The 23,901-nt window shown below is 36.8% G+C and overlaps 1 protein-coding gene and 1 long non-coding RNA gene across 2 annotated transcripts in view; both read left to right on the top strand.

The window, feature by feature from the left end:
* LOC141398162 (uncharacterized) overlaps nt 1-23,901 on the top strand; it is a 52,683-nt gene that overhangs the window by 15,255 nt on the left and 13,527 nt on the right. The window contains exons 2-6 of the mRNA XM_073975395.1: nt 14,608-14,767; nt 14,831-14,912; nt 14,983-15,288; nt 17,241-17,377; nt 17,445-17,484. Coding sequence (XP_073831496.1) covers nt 14,608-14,767; nt 14,831-14,912; nt 14,983-15,288; nt 17,241-17,377; nt 17,445-17,484 — 725 coding nt within the window. The remainder of the gene's footprint in view (nt 1-14,607; nt 14,768-14,830; nt 14,913-14,982; nt 15,289-17,240; nt 17,378-17,444; nt 17,485-23,901) is intronic.
* LOC141397789 (uncharacterized) lies at nt 8,504-10,589 on the top strand. Its single transcript, XR_012411504.1, has 2 exons — nt 8,504-9,877; nt 10,020-10,589. It is a non-coding gene; the product is annotated as an uncharacterized lncRNA (long non-coding RNA).

The raw sequence follows: 23,901 nt of genomic DNA, 5'->3' as shown, positions 1-23,901 counted from the left end.
ATAACTGTACCATATTACTCATTAAAACAAAACAAAAATGAAATAAAAAACAATGATATTCAGAAGACCATAGATTGCATTTATTATATAGGACAGTCATTTCTTTTGATGTATTCCTTTTATATTTAATATAAACATTAAAACTCTATAAAAGTTGAGTTAGACTCGGAAACTATATTCAGTTTTCAAAATTCCTTTAATGGAGTGAGACATTTCTTCAAGAAAAGTAAGAAAACTAAAAATGGTCAATAATATCAACGGAGAGATTGGAGTTGAGTTCGAGAATGATGCAGAGTTCGAAAAGATTTGTTACAATATGTTAGACCATTACGAGGCAACACAAAATACACCACAACAAATTGAATTATTTGAAATGGACTATGAGTTCGAGGCTGCTTGCGTAAAAGCTGTAAATCAATTCGAGGCAAAGTATAATGAGTCTCTGCGAGTGGAAACCGATGCTGAAGGAAAGGAGAACGAAACCCGAACAAACCAATCTTTGGAGAATTCAGAAGAAGATTATCCTTATATACCAGAAGCACAAAACGTATGGGCATTGGATGAAAACGATCCATGGTTTATAGTTTAGCCGACGACACTCAAGCTTTTGATATGTATATTAGAGGTGCCTATAGCACCACTCTTTGTTTACTTCTGCATTTGTTTCTTCTTGAAAAATGTTGACATTTAAATAAATGAATAATATTGTTTGTCTACAAAAATATATCTTTATTCTGGGATAATAAACAATAGAAAAGGTGAATACACATCTGTGGGACTGTAAGTTTTAATAATCTACCACTGTTAATCATGCAATTATGACCGTCTAAGCAAAGTTATAAAATATTAAAGATTGAACAAATGTATACGCTGTTGAGTTGGGTTCAGGTTAGGTTGGGTTCAGGTTAGGTTGGGTTCAGGTTAGGTTGGGTTCAGGTTAGGTTGGGTTGGGTTCGGGTTACGTTGGGTTCGGGCTAGGTTGGGTTCGGGTTAGGTTGGGTTCGGGTTAGGTTGGGTTCGGGTTAGGTTGGGTTCAGGTTAGGTTGGGCTTAGATCAAGGGATACACTATTTATATTGTGACAATGTCCCACATTTAACAGTAGAACTCTAACTATGGAAGAAGAAATGTTGAAACGATTGGTTCAATCCCGCAATGTTTTGAAAAGAAAATTTCAAAACATTAAAAGGGGAGAACAAGCAAGAACAACCCAATTGGAAAATACCTTCAAACCTATAACAGATGAATTAAACAAATTAGTTAAAACAACAAGTGAAAATACGTCCAAATACGTCCAATACAAAAAATATGCATGAATATGATAAATCACCGTTTTCCAGTATGAAGAAACATAAGGAAGATATTAAAAACGAAATCACTGCAAACGATGAAGAGTACAAAGAAGATAATAATCAAGATGAGTCAAGCAACGATGAGGGTGGAGAAGAATCTTTTTATTCTGATTATGATTATGAAAACAATCTTCTTCAATTGAAAATCAATAATAATCTGGACACTGTATACGGTCCACATAAAGATGTTAATGGGGAATGGAAATTTGGAGATAAACCTTTAGAAATAAATAATGAAAAAATTATCGTAGGAAACCAGAATTGGGCACTCACACCCGGCTTATTTGAACTCCTATTTCATCAAAAACCCAAAAACTACGAAGAATCAGAGTTGGAGATATATAAGAAAATTTTATTGGGCTCAAATGCACATAAAGTAAACTACAGCCATAATGAACGAGTGAAATCTAACAAAGGATATAAATACACCAATATAATAAAGAAGATAATCGATGGTACTCATACTGGTAAAGGCCTAATGAGAGTAAATTCCGAAAAACCTCAATATGTATATTGGAACGACCCCAATGTTCTTGTTGAACGACTAAAGCGGTTGGTGGAATCAAATCAAAATGGAAAATATGATCATACAAATGACATGGTTTCTATAATTGAAGAACTACGAGAGGCAGATATTATATATTAATTATTCAAATGTGTACATTGAGGTTATATAATAAATGCAATCTATGGTCTTCTGAATATCATTGTTTTTTATTTCATTTTTGTTTTGTTTTAATGAGTAATATGGTACAGTTATGTACATAAGTCAGCATTTATAATATCTTTGTAATAATTTAGGAATCGATAGCTCAACCCCTAGATGGCATTGTTTAAGTTTCTTTTCCTTCGAATTTTCAATTTGAGTTAGGTACACTAATATTTATTTGCTTGAAATAAATATTCTTGAAAATATCATATCTGTACGCTTTGTAATTTTTGAAACTTTCATAAATTTGAAGCAAATGGTATGCTTGAGAACTATCAAAATGTGTTCCTTGTATGAAGAGGTTCGATTTTAAGTGAAGAGGGTTGAGGGATCTGTTGAATAAGATTAGGGAGCTCTTGAGTTATAATATGAAGTGGTTGAACACTAAGAGAGAGCTGTTGAACCAAATTAGGGATAGGGTGAGCTATAATAATAAGTTGTTGAAACGAAAATCGAGCTGTAGCACGAAATAGTGACTGTGTATAGTGTTGCCATATTTTTGTTAAACACAGGGAAAAATTATAGATAAAAAGATGGAAATTAGACATAAACCATTGCATTCTCTTCCCCCAAAAATATGCAACAAAAATATTTGTTTGTTTTTTATTTATTAATAATCATTTAAATTCAATTATTATTGACATTTGTGATTTTCTCCATCCTTTTGAAAAGCTTAAGGATTCTGTTTCTGTCCGTTTTCAAACCATGTGTTATATAGAATTCCGCCTGAATTTCATCCGTTATTCTTAACAAATATTTGTCAACTTCGATACCCTTCGACTCCCTTAATGTGCTTTCCTTGAAGATTTCAGGAAGTATATATTGAGAATCCATATTGTAACAGTTTGAAAGTATGTTTCTGACTAATAAAATTATTATAATATAGGTGTGCATTTATAGATCGAAAATTTGAATGATGAGTGAGATTTATGTTTTTCATAATTTGTGTATTAAATTGCAGAGAAATGGGGTGACATTTAGATGTTGTGATGAAAAGCAACATAAGCATATTTATCAAATGTTATTTCAAGGTTAAGTTGAAGCATACTTTTGCTTCTATTTGATGTTCCAGCCACATTTCATATCTTTAAAAAAGGTCCAATAATCCATATTATTGAACATTCAATAATAACAAATTGGATATTGAGTAATACTGAATGAAAGTTCAATGATTTCTCCTTTTGTTTTAATGCAAACATATATCAACATAAAGTTGATGGTCATTCATAATAATGCCTCAACAATGATCATTGCTTCAATCGAATAGTCGCAGAACAAAGCTTAAAGCAAATTCTATTCTTTCCCTGCATTCCCCCTTCAAATCTCTTAATCATAATTTAAACCATAGTGTTGCAGCATAATTCCATACTTTCCTTATAACTGTAAAGAATAAAACATACACACGCACCCACATTTGTATGGTTCCAATAACCCGAATCTTTATTTGACTTCCAAAACAAACATATCTAAAAAATCTAACGAATTCATGTGGAGCATTAATGCCATACATTCTTCACAACTGCAAAGATCCACTTATATCCAAACCACCCCTACAATTCCATATCCAAGTCTTTGACGATTCCTAGTTTGACTTTTGAAATAAACAAATCGAACATGAATTTCACAATATTGTGGAATTCATTAAGCATACATATGTTAAGCCAACTAAAAGTTCTTGTCGATTTCTTATTTGTAAAGATTGATTTCTTTTTTCGCTATTCCCCTTTCCCCCTTCACTCTCTAAAATAAACCTATCTTCACTTTTCCATACAGAGAGGTAAGGAAATAAACGTCATAATCTAAATATATTCATTTTCAAGGTCAATATAACCACAAATATACATACATTTATACATACATACAGGGTTTAAAGAACCAGACGTGGTGTCGTCTTAAAAAAAGTCCAATAACCTAGTTTCATAACATTTAATCAAAACAAATCCGATATTGTGTAATACTGAATGAAAGTTCAATGATTCCTTCTTTTGGTTTAATGCAAACATACACAGCATAAATTTAAAGGAAGTTGGACTGACGTACATATAAACGCTATGCCTCAACAATGGTCATCGATTTGTTATTTGTACACATTGGTTCCCCCATCCCCCTTAACTTCCCTAATCAAAGCGACAATTAAAGCAAAGGAAAAAGAACCAAACGACATACACACAAACATACAATAAAGAGATCGTGGCTGCTGATCCAATGCAAAGGAAACATACGGCATACACACAAACATATGTACATATAAACTCAATGCTTCACCAATGGTCACTGCTTCAATCGAAGGGCAACATTCATACAAACATATGGTTAATGCTCTAGCTAATCTTAAAACATTCGATGCTTGCTTTCCGCTTTCCACCTCTTACTCATAAAAATTGCTACAACATAATGCCAATACATTCCTCATAACTGCAAAGAATCAAACATACACACGCACCCACATATACTTTAATATCCCAAACCATAACTTCAATCCAATATTCAAGTCTTTGCCAATTCTTTACTTAACTTCTGAAATAAACAAATCGAAAAGATCCAAATGAATTCATTTGGATCGTTTCGATTTACGCACTCAAAGAAATTCTTGTTTCGTACAGTTTCAATCAAAATTATTTAAACCCAACTGATGATGACGTCATTTATTTCATAACATTAGGAAAATATATCAATGAACTGGCAAACGGACGGAGAGACGGACGGACAAACAGGACCACCCACGTTGATCATGGATACGATTTAGCATGCTTACGGATATACGGAATTCCAAATATTTCCCGAGGACGGACGGACGGAATTCCAAGGATTGCCCCATGGTAACACGTGTTATTTGTTACATTACGGACAGACAGACTGAATTCAAAGAATTTCCCACGGTCACACATGCATACATATTTTTCCAGTGTACCACCAAAAACGCTATGCATCAACAATGGTCATCGATTTCTCATTTGTACACATTGGTCCCCCTTTCCCCCTTAACTCTCCCAATCATATTTGCATTCATATCCATATCCATTGACAAGATCAATTTGAAGCAACCAAAAATTCAATCCACCCTTCAATTAAATATTAAAGACTTTGTCGCCTTCATCGAATAATAATAATAAACAAATCGAGAAGATCGATCGAATTCATATTCAAACACTCAGTAAATACTCAGTACACTTGTCCTCTGACTTAAAGTAAAGCAAAAGAACCAAACGACATACACACAAACATACAATGAAGCTATCGTGGCTGCTGATCCAATGCAAAGCAAAAGGAACCAAACGACATACACACAAACATATAATAAACACAATGCCTCAACAATGGTCAATGCATCATAATTAGATCAATCAACGGACAGACGGACAAACGAGACCACCCACATTGATCATGGACACGATCCAGCATGCTTACGGACAGACGGACGGACAAACGAAGCCGCCCACGTTGATAGTGGACATGCTTCCCCCAGCATAAGGAATTCCAAGAATTTCCCACGGTCACCCCATCTCATGGTATGCTGTTTGTTTACTTTATAAATGAGTCTGCGACCCTTTTTACCCCATTTGTTTACTTAAGATATGTAATTTGATACTTTTAATTACTATATGACTTGTAATTTGAGTTTTTTAATGGATTTTGAATCCTCCTCAATACTCTACTGTTATGGAGAAGACTAAATACCAAATGTCAGCAAGTTCAGCAAAACAATGTGGCTAACCTTCAAAATACCGAAATTCGGGAGGTACCGTTCCATGGGGGCTATATCAAAACGTCAATCGTCAATAAATACTAAATTTCTGATATTTCGGTAAAACCTGCAAAATACAAAAAAATGATACGCTTTTATTGGGGATATAGGAACCCGCACACAGTGGAACAAATGTGTACAGAAAATAAAAGTCGATGTTTTATTGTATGTTTATCCATAATTGTGATAAGAATAGCTTTAGATTGACAATTTTACTTAATTTATTGATATATTTGGCAGATTTGTATTATTTATATATTTTTTATATAACTCCTATAGGGCGGTACCTCCCGATTTATGTAATTTTGTTGGTTTTAGCCACATTATCCAACTGAAAAGGCTGAAATTTGGTATTTAGTCTTCGTTAAGGGTATACAATATTCCGACAGAGAAATTTCGGTACAAGTCCACTTTTTGATATAGCCCCTATAGGAAGGTACCGCACGATTTTGGAAATTTTGAAGTTTTTATCCGCATTATCCAACTGAAATGGCTGAAATTTGGCATTTAGTCTTCGCTGGGGTTATAAAATATTTCAGCAGAGAATTGTCGGTACAGGTCCACTTTTTGATATAGCCCCCATAGGAAGGTAGCACCCGATTTTGGTTATTTTGATGATTTTAGCCGCATTATCCAACTGAAATGGCTAAAATTTGGTATATAGTCTTCGTTGGGGGTATAAAATATTCCAACAGAGAATTGTCGGTACAGGTCCACTTTTTGATATAGCCCCTATAGGAAGGTAACGCACGATTTTCGGTATTTTTAAAATTTCACCCACATCATCCAAACAAAATTGCTGAAATCTGATTTGAATATACATAATTTATGGTGGAGGATGTAAAAAGAGTTCAAAATCAACCCATTCTGCACTTTTTGGTAATGAAAATTTGTATTTAACAGTTGGTTTGGAGACGCATCACTGCATTAATTTTCCTACTTCCACCCGTATCGCTGGAACCGACGGACGGAGTTTCATAGTTTCCTTCAAGTCCCATTTTGATTTTCTACATGCTAGATCAGTATTTTTCCCACTGTGCCGCGGATCTATACTGATAATTCTCTCTTGGAATAATTTATAACCCCATGGAAGACTAAATAACAAATTTCAGTCTTTCTGTGGGATATTGACGTCACAACCGTCAGAATTACGAAAATCTGGAGGTACCGTTCTATGGGGGCTATATCGAAACGTTAACCTATACCGATGAATTTCCGTCAGAATGATGTGATAATAAGGCTACTCCAATAAAGACTAATTTCCAAAATTCACCCATTTCGGTGGGTTAATGTGACCACAACCTTCAAAATACCGAAAATCAGGAGGTAAGTTCTATGGGGGCTATATGAATGCGTGGACCTTATACCGACAAATTTCCGGGAAAAACGGAAAACGAAGACTAAGTACCAAATTTCAGCCATTTCGGTGGAATATTGAGGCGACAACCTTCAAAATACCGAAAATTGGGTGGTACCGGGTGGCGTGGACCTATACCGACATATTGCATATGGAACGTTTAATACCCTAAATGAAGACCAAATACTAAATTTCAGCCATTTCGGTGGAATATTGAGGCCACAACAACGGAAATAGGAATGTACCTTTCTATGGGGGCTATACTAAGGCGCGGACCTGTACCGACAAGTTGCTGGGGGAAAGTTTGTACTCCCGCTGAAGACTCAATACCAAATTTCAGCCATTTCTGAGGAATATTGAGGCCACAAGCTTCAAAACATCGAAAATCGGGAGGTACATTCTATGGGGGCTATATGAAGACATGGACCTATACCGAAGAATTTTTGAGTGTAAGTTTTATACCCCCAACCAAGACTAAGTACCAAATTTCAGCCATTTCGGTGGAATACTGAGACCACAACCTTCAAAACACAGAAAATCTGGAGGAATGTTCTATGGGGGCTATATGAAGGCGTGGACCTATACCGACAAATTTCTGGGCAAAGTTGTTTACCGCCAACGAAGACTAATTACCAAATTTAGCCATTTCGTGTGATAATGAGGCTAAAATCTTGAAAACACCGAAAATCGAGTGATACCGTTCTATGGGGGCTATATCAAAACGTGGACAGATATAGCCTATTTGCAATACCAAACATCCTAGGAGTAATAGAAACTTCTATACCAAATTACAAAGTTCTATCAAAAAATTGCGAGCTGTATCTTGATTTCATCAGACGGACGGACAGACGGACGAGGTTATATAGACTTAGAATTTTACCCTGATCAAGAATTCATACACTTTATAGGGTCTCCGATGAATATTTCGATAGGTTACAAACAGAATGGCAAATTTAAATATACCCCCCATATTACGGTGGAGGGTATAATTAAGCTACAGTGTTTTATTTATAAATGCACTAAAAGCTAGAAAATAATTGTTCGTTTTAGCATCAAACAGTACATTCTTCATGATGGAATCTCTCAAATAAAACACTTGAATTTAAATTAAAAATGGTGACAAAATTAAACGGCATGCGTTTTATTTGAGAGATTCCATCGCGAAGAAGATACATCCCATTTAACCCAATTTTTTGTAAAAATTACGTTTTAATTATCTTTTAAGAATTTTTTTCCATATACATATGTATATAGTTTTGGCATTGTTACTGCTTTAAAATACAGCCCACTGCCACAATAGGGTTAATTATTTCTTATCGCATCAATGCTAAAAATGCATTTTATATGAAAACCTGTGTGGTTTGCACTCTTGTACCTATGAGTCAATAAATCCATCTAATGTAAACCCATAGGCATGGAATGCACACACAAATATTTCTTACTTGTATAATTATCGATTTGTGCTTTGTTTTTTTCTTATCGGCGTTGTATAAATAATAAATGTTATTTGAATTTTTACTACGTATTTATTTTGCAAATACAGTTGCGGATTTTATTGCAAAATAACGGCAATGAATTGACAAAATTTGAACTTAATAATTATATTGACGTTGTTTTTTATTTATTTTTTTGTTATTGTTTAATAGCATGACTGACATTTAAACAATGCAGCTTAATCTTCAAGTACAGTGGTAGTAAATAGACAAAAATACAAATCAAAAGTGAAATTTATAATACGAATGAAAAAAGCGATGTTCAAAGAATGCCAAAACTTTATTCTCCTAAAAAATTCACGTAAAATATTTGATGAGCATTAAATATTTTTAAAAAAAATACATTTTTGTAGAGCATCCGACCCTGAATAACCTATAAACGATACCTTCAGCATCTATAATTTAAGCAGACAAACGCAGTTCGTTTGTATAAAAAAGTGACGCAGACATCTTTACTATGCGAGTGGTTGCAAGACGCTGACTTTTTTTTCAATAATATATTGCTTAGCTATAATAATAAATTAAATTTCTTAGGCTACCCTTTATATAACAATTCTTATCAATTAACTCTATGTTCTAAAAATAGAAACATGAAATATCTTAGTGGTGCACAAGCAGAATACACAGAAACAACTAGCTCAACTAACACTGCATTTGGAAATATAAAATTCTGTTCAAGCAAGCTAGTTTGAAAATGCTGCTAGGGTTAGCTGGGCAGATAAAAAAAATTCAGCATGAAGGCATGTGCCATCAGTATGAATTGAGGCGACTGCATCGTCCAGATATTAAGTGGCGTAAAACCACTCGTGTTCGTCTTTGCAGCTGTCGTTCTTCTGCTGTGATGGATGGGACGTGGTCACCGAGTTCGGCATTCAACTTTATACTGCCTGCACAACTGTATCAGAGTGACTGCCATTCAAGCCTGCCTAATAGGCTCGTTGATCTAAAGGTTCTCCCAATTGTCCCTTTGGACCTCTCTCCCAAGATCATGGAGATCTCTCCTGTCGTGCCTGAACGTGACATGGGTGTTCTCGGCGATAATGTCCAAGCAGATACTACACCGACAACATCGTGATTAATTGATCTTCGTCTCCTCATGAAGAAGGGCTACTGATATCATGTCACCTATGTAGACATTTAACCTATCACATATGTCATCGACGATATGATACGATCTCCTTACGATCTTCATGCCGTCAGGAGGGTGAGGAATTCCAGAAAGGTAGAGCTTAAACAGCTCCGGACATATCAGCCCGTCTTGGGGAACTACCTAAAGGGCGTTTTTTAAGCTAGATAGAACTTTAAATTGTAAAAAGTAACACAAAAAAATTAAATTTTGATGAAACTTTTTTTATTTGTTTCAGTATACTCTGACAAATCATCATGAATAGACTCACGCTTGAACAACGCTACGAAATTATCCAAATTTACTTTGAAAATCAGTCGTCGATTCCGGAGCTCGCGTTACGGTCAATGGAGATCGTTACCGCACCATGATCAATGATTTTTTGTTTGAAAATATGGATGACATTGATCCGGAGGAGATGTGGTTTCAACAGGATGGCGCTACGTGCCATACGGCGAACGCAACCATCGACTTATTGAAATCAAAATTTGGCGATAAGTTGATTTCGAGAAGTGGACCTGTCAATTGGCCTCCAAGGTCGTGCGATTTGACACCTCTCGATTATTTCCTGTGGGGCTACGTGAAGTCACTGATATGCTGATAAACCAGCAACAATTGATGCCTTGGAGGCCAGCATTGTTCGTGTTATTCGTGACATACGGCCAGCAGTGCTCGAAAAAGTGGCCAAAAATTGGACGTCCAGAATGCACTTCGTCAAGAACAGACGCGGTGCCCATATGCCCGAAATCATTCTCAAATGTTAATGTCACGTATTGATCTTTCGAATAAAAAAAATTTGATTACAATTTAATTTTTTGTGTTATTTTTTACAATTTCAAGTTCTATCGGGCTTAAAAAAACACCCTTTATTTCACTCTATGGGTCTTAGGCTTCAAACAACTGTCGTTTTCAACGTTTTAGACACGGCTGAAAGAAAGTCTTTTCTATGTCCTCGAACAGCTTGGTATAGTTGACGATATTAAATAACTACGAATTTCGCGCGACATGGCCTTGTTAAGATAATTTGTGGGGGGTTTTGTAATGAGTATTTTTGCTGGGAGATGTTCTATCATTCTTCCTTCCCGGATACGAAAGTGATTTATCAGTTGCCCACAACTTACTCAAAATTGTACGAATTTTGCATTGCTTCAGGTGGCTTAACCGCTTTTTATACCCTCCACCATAATATGGAGGGTATAATTAAATTTGTCATTCCGTTTGTAACACATCGAAATATTCGAAATATATATATATTCTTGATCAAGCTAAAATTCTAAGTCGATATAACCAGGTCCGTATGTCCGTCCGTCTGTTGAAATCAAGAAACAGCTCGCAATTTTTAAGATAGAGCTTTATAATTTTGTATAGAAGTTTCTATTACTCCTAGGATGTTTGGTATTGCAAATGGGCTATATCGGTTCACGTTTTGATACAGCCCCCATGGAATGGTACCACCTGATTTTCGGTATTTTGAAGGTTTTAGCCTCATTATCACACCAAAATAGCTGAAATTTGGTACTTAGTCTTCGTTGGGGTATAAAACTTTCCCCCAGACATTTGTCGGTATAGGTCCACGACTGCTCACACAGAACGGTACCTCCCGATTTTAGGTATTTTGAAGGTTGTGGCCACAACAATCCACCGAAATGGCTGAAATTTGGTATTTGGTCTTCGCTGGAGATATACAATTTTTCCCAGAAACTTGTCGGTGCAGCTCCACGCCTTAGTATAGCACCCATAGAACGCTACCTCCCTTATTCCGGTATTTTAAAGGTTGTGGCCTCAATATTCCACCGACATGGCTGAAATTTAGTATTTGGTCTTCATTTGGGGAATTAACATTCCATATGAAATTTGTCGGTATAGGTCCACGCCTTAGTATAGCCACCTTAGAACGGTACCTCCATATTTCCGGTATGGTAAAGGTTGTGGCCTCAATATTCCCCAGAAATGACTGAAATTTGGTATTTAGTCTTCATTTGTGGCATTAAAGGTTCCATATGAAATTTGTCGGATATGTCCACGCCTTCATATAGCCCCCATAGAACGGTACTACCCGATTTTCGGTATTTTGAAGGTTTTAGCCTCATCACACCAAAATATATTGTTAAACGTATCGAGATGCAACGATTGCGTTGGCTAGGCCATATCATAAGAATGAGCGATGCTGAACCCACTAAAAAGGCATATAAATACGAGCCGCTTGGCGGTGCACGCAGAATTGGCAGGCCAAGGAATAGATGTCACAAACAAATGGATGAAGAGATGAAAAGGCGCGGTATCCCGGAAAGCGAAGCAATAAACAGAGAGAATTAGAGATCTTTTCTTAGTTCGGCCTATGGAACAATGTTCTGTAATGGGCCAGCTAAGTAAGTATCACACCAAAGTGACTAAAATATGGTACTTAGTCTTCGTTGGGGGTATTAAACTCTTCCCCAGAATTTTGTCGACATAGGCCACGCCTTCATATAGCCCCATAGAACGGTACGTCTCTATTTCCGGTATTTTGAAGGTTTTAACCTCATTATTCCTCAGAAATGGCTGAAATTTGGTATTTAGTCTTCATTTGTGGTATTTAGTCTTCATTTGTGGTATTTAGTCTTCATTGTCGGTATAAGTCCACGCCTTCATATAGCCCCCATAGAACGGTACCACCCGATTTTCGGTATTTTGAAGGGTTTAGCCTCATTATCACGGCGAAATGGGTGTAATTTGGAACTTAGTCTTCGTTGGGGGTATAAAACTTTCCCCCAGAAATGTGTCGGTATATGTCCACGCCTTCATATAGACCCCATAGAATGATACCTCCCGAATTTCGGTATTTTGAAGGTTGTTGCCACAGCAACCCACCGAAATGGCTGAAATTTGGTATTAAGTTTTTGTTGGAGGTAAAATACTTTCTGACTGAAATTCGTCGGCATAGGTCAAGGTTTCGATATGGCCCCCATATAACGGTACCTCCCGATTTTCGTAATTCTGATGGTTGCGACGTCAATATCCCACCGAAATACTGCAATTTGTTATTTAGTCTTCTATGGGGTTATAAAATACTCCAGAAGAGAATTATCAGTATAGATCCGCGGGTTCCTATATTCCCCATAGAAGCGTATCTCTTTATTTTCGGGTTTTTTAAGGTTTTACCGAAATATCGGACATTTCGTATTTAGTCTTCTTTGAGTGTAAAAACTTTCTGCCAGAAATTTGCACGTATAGATTGACGTTTTGATATAGCCCCCATGGAACGGTACCTCCCGAATTTCGGTATTTCGAAGGTTAGCCACATTGTTTTACCGAACTTGCTGAAATTTAGTATTTAGTCTTCTTCATAAACGAAAGGAAACTAATTGTTCCATTTTACTTCAATACAACCCGTGGTGGAGGATATAACAAGTTCGGCCTGGCCGCTAGTCCCGTCGGTTCTGTTGCGTAATTGGTCTAATTTCGGGTATTCGACCAGCAGGTATGTAGCGACCGGTTGCAGCTGTGATTATGTCCCGGAAAAATATCTAAAGCGGTGATTGCTAAATTCTCTGAATCCTTGCCAATCAGTTTTTCCATGGTTCAGAAAAGTACTGCGGTCGGGTGGTATGTTAATGGAAACGATAATCGGAAGATGGTCGGAGCAAAGGGAAGTAACGGCTTGCCAAAACACGTCATTTATCAGACCAAGGTGCCACAATGGTGATATATGGCAAACGCAATTATGTGTTTGTGTTCCTAGGCACTTGACTTCGACTTGGTTGAAGCATTACAGAAAAAAATATGGTTGAAGAGAGCGACTGGAAAGTCTAAGGTAAACAATACCGAAAGAGTGATCGCGACCAGAAAAGGTTCCTAAACCAGGATATATAAATATGTGATCAGCAGGATGTAATTTCAATTCCTAGTTTCGATTTCGCTTTGCAGAAGCAGACTTTATGGCCAAAACTCAATCAGTCCTTCGCTTTTCGAAGCCAAATTATATAGGACAACGACTGTGCAACGCAAAGATGCTCTGACATTTCTTTAAAATTTGTCATTTGGAAGGCGAAAAAATGAAGCGAAGGGCTGACTAAGTTTTAACCTTTACACTCAAATGTTGTTCACATAAATCGTGGTAATTAAAATGTTTTCAGAGGTCTTCAACATTATGGCTCCGGCACATACGGTCCGTTGTGAGTCGCGTCACGCGTTAAAAACAACAACCACATGAAAAATGTGTAAGTGATGCCAAGTCTGTTCTTCAATTTTCAATGTGGTTGTTGTAAGGCGGTGCTCAATGGACTGTATGTGCCAGGCCTTTAGGTTGGTTAGTGATATTAATGTTAATAGGCCTGTTCGATAACTTCGCAAGTAAAAAGTATTTGCAAGTGCTTGCAACTACTTCTCATTTCTCTTTTATTGAACAAGTGTGTTATCGAACAGCATTCTGTAAAAGTTTGTACAAATTTGTACAAACTTTTGGGTTATCGAACAGACCTAATATCGCAACCACACAAAGTAAAGAAAACAATACATACGGTCCTTTGTGAGTCGCGTCACGCGTTAAAAACAACAACCACATGAAAAATGTGTAATTGATGCCAAGTTTGTTCTTGAAGTTTCATGTGGTTGTTGTAAGGCGGCGCTCAACGGACCTATGTGCAGATCCCTTTAGATGCGCTTCTTGAAATAATCAATACAGCAAGATTGACACACAAAGACCCGATATTTACGAAATTAACAAACAGATGAAATATGGACTAATGAACAAATATGTCGATCGAACTAGTTCATTGAAAAGGGCTGAAGAAATTAAATGCAAAATATTACCGAGCCTTAGTGAACATAATACATTTCATTTTCAGATCGTGTTTTATTGACCCGCTTCTACTTTTGCATGCACAAAGATGAGGAGAAGACGAAGAAGTTGCTAGAAACCAATTACACAATGAGGCTAGCCAATCCATATATTTTTACCAAACGTGATCCAACAGATCAAGATACTAAAAACACCCTCGCCATAGCGTAAGTCGTTCACAACAACCATCCTTGATTTCATTCCATTTTAAAAGAGGTCAATTTTTTCAGAGATATAGTACCCCTACCTGGATTAACAAAGGAAAATTATCGCATAGTTGTACATCGTTTAAATAATCCCGATGCAAATTTGGTAAGCGTTTTTTCTCCCTCTCTGCTACATTTTTCATTTTCATCATATTTTTCTCTGGTTTCGCCCTTAGATGCATCATGCAGAAGATACTAAAACCTATATAATGCTAAATGATTGCCGCTTCAGTCTTCCAGATGCAGTCGTCAATGGCATGCCTGTCCTTTCTGCCGGTGATGTACACATTAGTGATATGTCCTGTCACAGTATGGCTCACATGAGACGCATGTCATTGCGTATTTTACGCACCATGCTTAAATTTGTACAAGAAGCATATCCGGTGCGAATAAAGGCCATACATATGGTCAACTGTCCGTCGTATATGAACAAAATATTGGCATTTGTAAGACCATTTGTCAGTAAGCGGGTTTTTGAATTGGTAAGTTAATAGTCTGAAGTATTTGCGGAACGTGCGAAGGTACCCAACGACGACAAAAATTTCTAGGACATAGAGTCTAGGACATAGAGACTCGAAAGCTTTTCGATCACAACAAACAAGATAAAAGCCGATTTTCATTATTTCCCACCTACACAAAGTTAAAGTCGACTAAAACCATCACAAAATCGGTTTTATTGCATTTTTATACCCTCCACCATAATATGGAGGGTATAATTAAATTTGTCATTCCGTTTGTAACACATCGAAATATTCGTCGGAGACCCTATAAAGTATATATATTCTTGATCAGGGTAAGCCGATATAACCATGTCCGTCAGTCCGTCTGTTGAAATCAAGATACAGCTCGCAATTAGCTTTCAGATAGTGCTTTGTAATTTGGTATAGAAGCTTCTATTACTACTAGGATGTTTGGTATTGCAAACGGGCTATATCGGTCCACGTTTTGATACAGCCCCATAGAACGGTATTTTGAAGGTTTTAGCTTCATTATCACACCGAAATGGCTGAAATTGGGTACTTAGTCTTTGTTGGGGTCATAAAACTTTTCCCCAGAAACTTTTCGGTACAGGTCCACGCCTTAGTGTAGCCGTCATAGAACGGTTCCTCCCGATTTTCGATATTTTGAAGGTTTTAGCCTCATTATCACACTGAAATGGCTGAAATTTGGTTCCTAGTCTTCGTTGGGAGTTTAGAACTTTCTCCCAGAAATTTATCGGTATACGTCCACGCCTTCATATAGCCTCCATAGAACCTCCTCCTCCCGATTTTGGGTAGTTTGAAGGTCGTGGCTACAGCAACCCACCGAAATAGCTGAAATTTGGTATTTAGTCTTTAAAAGCCTTTCTGACTGAAATTCTTCCATATAGGTCCACGTATCGCTCCATACCTCCCATAGAACGATACCTCCCGATTTTCGTAATTCTGAAGTATCCTACCGAAAGACTGAAATTAGTTATTTAGTCTTCGATTGGGCTACAAAATATCCCAGAAGAGAATTATGAGTATAAGTCCGCGGGTTCCTATATCCCCCATAGAAACATTCCTCTTGATTTTCGGCATTTTTAAGGTTTTAACGAAATATCGGAAATTTGGTATTTAGTCTTCTTTGAGCCTAGAAACTTTCCGCCATAAAAGGAAACTAATTGTTCCATTTTACTTCAATACAACTCGTGGTGGAGGGTAAAACAAGTTCGGCCCGGCCGAACTTAATGCCATTGTTGTAAATATTGTTGACGTAAGATGGCGGCTTTTCAAAACGTTTTTTATAAGAAAATAGTTGGGAGGAAAATCGAAACCCGATCATAAAAATTCGGTTTTTTCCATAACCAAAAGTCGACTTCGATATTTAAGGCCTCGGTACATAAGATGCATTGCCTTCTTGCTTAAGCCATTTCTGATAAAAAATAAAGAACGGCCGAGCGAAATTCAAACTAGGTTGACCTTTGCCTTTTAGTCTTTTACCAGAAATTATTTAAACAAGAAAGCCAGCCGATTATGTTCCGAGACCTTTACGGGCTGAGTACATAAGCTGCCTTGCCTGCTTACCTTGCTTACTTCTGATAAAAGAATAAAAAAGAAAAGGGCAACCCAGTTCGAAACTTCCTCTGCCTTCTTTATTCTTTTATTTTTATTATGTCAAAAATGAAGCAGGAAAGCAAGGCAATCAGGCAAGGCAGCTTATGTACCCAGACCTTTAGACTTCTCAACGCAAGTCGAAAGTCGATGCATATACGTATTCCTACTACCGCAGCTATGGCCTCGGTACATAAAAAGCCTAGCATTGTTGCTTTAGTCAAAGAATGACCGAACAAAACACGAGCTAAGCTGTCCTTTGCCTTTTAGAATTTTACCACACTGTCCCGACATTATCACTCCCACACTGTACCGACATTATCACTCCAAATATGCAAATTAATTTTATTTCTTCACAGATGCATTTCCACACCTCCGGAATAGAAAGTCTTTATGAATTTATACCCCAAGTTATGTTGCCTGAAGAATATGGTGGAACAGCTGGAAAATTGGATGATTTGAAAGCTCAGTTTATTGAAGCAGTTTTAAGCAAAAAGTAATGGAAACTATAAACATAAATGTAAACTACTACAACTTAATTTCTTATTTATGTTTTTTTGCAGGGATTATCTTATGGATCCACAATATTGGGAACTTGAAGAGGCCTAATGGCCAGTTTACCTAGAAGCTTATGGTACTCTGTGCTTCCTGTATATTTTAGCATGTTATCTAGTAAAAAAATATTATAAATATGTTCTATGATTTAGATAAATACATACAAACAGCTTTAAGTTTAACTGTGCCAAACCTTGTTTTTTTTAATATTTAGATAAGGCCAATATTTAAATGACAACTCTTGAATTTTCTTCAAATATGAATAGGTCTTAAGATCTCGCTTAAGATCTCTCCTCCCGGAAATGATTTACTGACCGTGACCTGTAAAAAGAATGTGCGGAGTGTTTATATATGATCTATGTCCACCATTTTTGGTAGAGGATTTTTTTACAAATTTGAACCTCAAGTGCCAAATTACATCCAATATGAGGCCAACAGGCTGAAGACATCTGCGCCGAGAAAATTTGTCGGTGGCGGCTTTAAGCCGGATGTGAACCGATGTTTACACATGGTAAGGGGTTTGGTTAGGTTTGAGGTGACTGCTTCAGTCGTAGACCGTTGGTCCATTGTGTCCATCCTAGGTAGGTCGTAGATGATGAAGGTAGTGTAAATATTTAAAATAATGATATGCTAAAATGATGATGACTTTAAGATGCAGATCAGGTGAAGTTGTAGGGGTTGATGATGTGGTGAAATGATGGAGTAGAGATGAAAATGTGCATCGTTGGCCAATTGATGTAATGGAAGTAGAAAGAAGAGAATTAGCATAGAATTATGTTAGTTGGGGACCACGATAGGTGCTTGGCAAAGTTGAGTAGGACAATGGGATCTATGTTAGATAGGAAGGTCAGAGTTTCTATCTCATATCTAACCAGTACTCGAAGTATTCTTGTTTGCAACCTGGGACACCTGCAGTCTCTATCTCCTCCGCATCTTCACAATGTCTGCAGTAGTCAATGTTACTGTCATCCCATTTTGTAGTTAGGGATCTCACTCTGCAGTGACCTGTTATAAGTCCAACCGCGATTGACTATCGACATATCGTCGGTGTCATGCTTAAGTGAAATGAACTTAAGCTTTCGGATCGAAAGGTGGATATCTTGGAAACTAGAGCAAATAGGAAAAAGTCTACCAAAAATTCAGAAAGAGCATACGCAAAAACTCTGGTATCCACGTATATCTCAAATAGTCAAAAATGGCGTATGGAACACTTGCGGATGACACCGACAATATATAGTCACCGGTCCTACAAAACTACCTTCAAATCTTTTCACCAGTTCTGCTGCTTTCCTGAGAGCAAGAATCTCCGCCTGAAAAACGCTGCAGCTATCGTCAAGCTTTTATGAGTATTTGACTAATGGGTTCTCGATGGCACCAGTACATTCCTACATCTTTGAACCATCTGTGTATATTGCCAGATCGTCCAGAGGAGAATTGCTCTCATCTCATGCATCCCTGCTTGGAAAAATAACGGATAGGCCGTCAAACTTGAACGAATTCGGCATATAATTGCTTACGCTACACCTGTCATTTGATTCAAGTCGACTGTCAATTATTTTAAAACTTTTCAATGTCCGAAATGTGAACGACCCGGACTCCGGGAATCTAAATGCCGTTTTGCCACCAGATATCAAGAGGTTGGATATCAAGAATGACGTTTGAAAACACCCGTAATCAGCAATGACGCGGTCCTTTGCACACTTGATAATTTAGAAAGCAAATGCTTGCCACCACACCACGATAGTATCCATTATTTTTTAAAAATTCAATATCTATTGATATTTTCGGATTAAAAACTCCTAACCAACAATCTATTAAAATGAATAGTAATTACACGTTTTTCGGTTTTGTCGAAGTAAGTCCGTTGTCACACGTACAAAGTTTTCAGAAAAGTAAATTGTATTTTTGTGCATAGTTTTATTTTCAAATTAATGGTGATGACAAATTAACGATAATATCGATGCAATCGATTTTTTGAAATGAAATATCGAAAGTATCTAATGTTTGGAGTATCTATAGTTTGCCAAAGTCAGTTCTCTTACCAACAGCAATATTCTACTAAATACCAAATTGTAGCTGAAAATGTACCTAAAAATGTCAAAATGCAGGAAATCGAGCGCTACGGTATATGTAGCTAAAATCTTCAAAATTCCGAAAATCGGAAGAGGTAAAGAGGTTCTGTGACCTCTCGGAGGTAGTTCGATCGAAAAATGTAGCTGAAATCCTCAGAATGCCGAAAATAAGGCGCTACCGTTGTACGGAGGCTACACCAAAACATAGACCTATGTAGACAATTTTTAGTGGAGAAGTTTTGTGACCACTGGGTATCTCAAATGTCAAATTTCAGGTAGTTCAGTCAAAAAATCAGCTAAAATCGTGAAAATACCGCAAATTGAGAGGTACCGTTTTGTGGGGGGCTACACCAAACATGGACCTATGTTAACAATTTTTGGTGAAGATGTTTTGTGAGCACTGGGAAACTGAAATGTGAAATTACAGGTAGTTCGGTCGAAAAATGTAATTACAGCTAGACCAGTTAAAAATTTTAGCTAAAATCCTAAAAATACCTGAAATTACAAAAATTCGGGAGGTGCCATTATATAAACAAAAACATGGACCTGTGTTGACAATTTTTGGTGAAGAAGTTCTATGACCTCTCGGAATCCGGAGTGTCCGGAGTGAAACTTTCATCATGATTTTATAAACTTTTGTCGTCAAAACTGAAAATTTTCAGAAGAAATGCGGATATCATGTAGTAGCAGCCATATTATACAGTGGTAAGTATTACCTTAAATATACGGGAATGACTTATGCGTAAAAATATACTTGTTGAAAAACAATTGCAAGCCTTGTTAGGCATTACACTTGATTGTAACAAGAATCCTTACCAAAGCAGGATATACGGTTGTATGCTTAGGCAGGAGGGATATACTTTTACTGAATGTTACTGAAAGTACTTCGTCTTCAATATAGAGTGACTATGTCCCAATTTACATTAGGCGAGTTTACTTGCGGCAATTGTCAGTTTGTAGGTGAGAGAGGGTGCTGAGAGGCAAAGGGTTACCATATGCCTCACCTCTCTCTCCTACAAAATGACAATTGCCGCAAGTAAACTCGCCCAATGTAAATTGGGACTATGCGTCGATATTCTAATACAGCCTTTCTGGGTTATATTCAAATAAGCCATTTTTTTATTCCAATTTGTCTACTTTATTTTGTTTTCGTTTTATAAATCTTATATAAATAGGATTTGAATACGAATGAATGACTGAGTTTACTCCAAGTACACGAAACAAAATATAATAAAACTTCAACACTTCATATCTTGCATAAATCGGGTAAAAATGGATGTTGAAAAAATTTTGTAGTGGGTTCAATTCAAGTGAGCGGCAGTGTATGTATATAACAATTATATGAGGATTTTCACCATTCTATTGATTTCAGTATACATAGAAACAGAAGTGTGATTCTTTAATTAATTTTTTGAGTTACCGAAAAAAATCGGTAGAATTAAAATGTTTATAATTTCGGTAATTAAAGATTTTAAGTTAGCGGCGAATAAAAAGTAGTAGACCCGCACTTATATATACCAAAATGAATGTCCCGACGGGATGAATCGATCTGGATATGTGTGCCATTCCCCCACTCTCTGCATCTAAAACCATCCATCACGCTACAGATCGCAATTTTGATCCGATCGTAGTCATCGGAGTTGCTGGAGTTGGGTACCCCAAAGAGAAAGATGAATATTGCCATATATTACGAGTAGTTTATTAACATAATTGCAGTAACTTTTAACAGAACAAGTAAAAAAGTATCAGTCGGCTTTGCCGACAGAGATATACCCTCAGCCTGTGTATATTGAAAAAAATTTTTCCCAAAATGCGTATGTATTCAGGGGGTTTTAAATATTTTGGGCGTTTGAACTGACAAAAATTTTGATTAGGATTAAAGATAAAAAGTTTTGCGGAGGAGATACTATAAGGAATGGATCGACATTGACCGTTATGTAAGTGGATCTCCAGCCACAACATATAGTGCCATAGGCGGTTTTGTACACTCTTCGGGCTGCTTGCTCAAGAAGTATGGACTTGCCCCTAAAAAACTTTTACCATCGAAATTGAGGCAGCGAATGCAAGTTGCTTCAACAAAAATTAAAGTGATTCGATAGCAGCTCTTCAAGTGAACTTATCCGAAATTTTGTGTGGGAGGTACCGGATGGAGTGGACAAATATAGTCCATATTTGAATCAGATCTATATCTGGTAGATATATTAGGATGTGTAAAGTATAGACAAATTCGGCCACTCCCTTCAAGAGTTACCGTACGAACAATTTTTCCGAACATTTTTTAACATTTGTGGGGGAGGTACCTGAAGGAGTGGACCGATATGGCTTATCTTCAAACTTAAACTATGTTTGGACAAAATATTACTAAGGCCATATTTTGGACCGAATCGGCAGATCCGTTCGAGAGTTATCTTGCGCTCCAACCACCTCACACGGTGTCATAGGGGTTTTTTGCAACTTTCCTGCTATTTTCTCAGGAAGTATGGACTTGCCCCTGATGATACTTGTACCGCCGTATGGAGGGCAGTGAATACAAGTTGATAAATCAAAAATCAAAGCGATTCGAAAGATGGTCCTAAACTGAACTTTTCTCAAATTTTGTGTGGGAGGTACCCGAAGCAGTGGAACTATTAAGACCACATTGGAACCTCATATTACTCTGGTAGAAAGTTTACGCTATACAATGTATGAACCAAATCGGTTACTCCCTTCAAGAGTTATCGTGCGCACAATTTTTCCGAACATTTTCGAACTTTTGTGGGGGAGGTACCGGAAGGATTGGACCGATGTAGCTCACCTTCGAACTTAAACTAAGTTTGGGCAAAATATTACGAAAGCCAAAATTTGAACCGAATCGGTTCATCCGTTCGAGAGTTATCGTGCGCTCCAGCCAGCAGGACAGACAGACAGACGGACGGACATGGCTAGATCGACTCCAAATTGTCTGAAACACATTTCGTCCAAACATACTTGGGGTCTAAAACCATTATTTCGATGAGGCACATTTTCATCGTATCAAAGTGTATATACCCTTCATAGCCTAAAGGCTGAGGGTATAAAAATGTTTTTGTAATACTATTTATTGGCCTTGAGGGCTTTAGTATTATTAAATGGATAAATAAATAAATATTATTACTTTTAGTGCTATAAAAACTTCAGTGTTTACTATTTCCATATAAAACATTGTTTATTTGCATACGCAAACTAGTAAAAATTGATTAATTAATGAATTCAGTATAACAAAACAGGATTGATTTTATCGTCGAGAAATTCAAGAAACTAATATGCGAATCCAGAAACAATTCGAGTGATCTCTGTTTGAATTTTAATGCCAAATAAAAAAATGTTGCTGTTAGTCATTAAAAATCCGTTCGCTGATTAACTTGTTTCCTTTATTTGTTAGGGAATCATTGCCGATTTTTTTAATGGAAGAAATGGGAGACCTAGAACAAGAATTAATTATTGATGAATTAGAAAAATGGTTTGAAAATAATCCTAAATTACCGAAGAAAATAAGTAAGTAAAAAATAAATATTAAAATTCCGCTTACGTTAAATGAAATGAACTTAGTATTTCATAAGAAAATAGAATAGGACACCAAACAAATTAACCATGTTCTGACACCGCTGCGTGGAAGAAAACAAAATAAACTAGTAAAAAAGTGTTAAGTTCGGCCGGGGCGAACTTTTTATACCCTCCACCACAAAACATTCTGAACTAAAACGGAATAATTATTTTCTAACCTGTCCACAATTTGAGGCGGAGATATTCTGTGACCACTGATACCTAAATACGGTAAAAATGCATATAGAAATGTCTTCACTCGGCTGGCAACCTTATATGGGGATAAATCAAAGTGTGGACCTATGTTGATAACTGTTGGAGGAGATGTTTTGTGACCACTGTCAAATTACAGCTAGTTAGGCTAAAAATTTTAGCTAAATTCTCAAAATATCGAAAATCGGGAGGTACCGCTATAGCAAAACATGGACCTATGTTGACGATTTTTGGTGAAGAAGTTTCATGACCGCTGAGAACCTTAAATGTCAAATTACAGCTAGTTCGGTTAAAAATTGTAGGTAAAATTCTCAAAATACCGAAAATCGGGAGGTACCGTTATATGGGGGGCTATACCAAAACATAGATTTATAGAAGTTTCATGGCTATTGAGATCCTCAAATGTCAAATTACAGGCTATTGACAACCTCAAATGTCAAATTACAGGAAGTATGGTTAAAAATTGAAGCTAAATTTCTCAAAATACCGAAAATCGGGAGGTACCGTTATATGGGGGCTATACCAAAACGTGTACCTATGCTCATATCTTTTGGAATATAAGTTTGTTGATCACTAGGAACCCTAAAGCTAATTCGGTTTGAAAATGTGACTAAAAACG

This window comes from Musca autumnalis, unplaced genomic scaffold (assembly GCF_047663935.1).
Source record: "Musca autumnalis isolate F117 unplaced genomic scaffold, ASM4766393v1 scaffold_3, whole genome shotgun sequence".
NCBI lineage: Eukaryota > Metazoa > Arthropoda > Insecta > Diptera > Muscidae > Musca > Musca autumnalis.
Note: the sequence above shows the minus strand (reverse complement) of the source record. Positions and strands in the feature narration are given on the sequence as shown.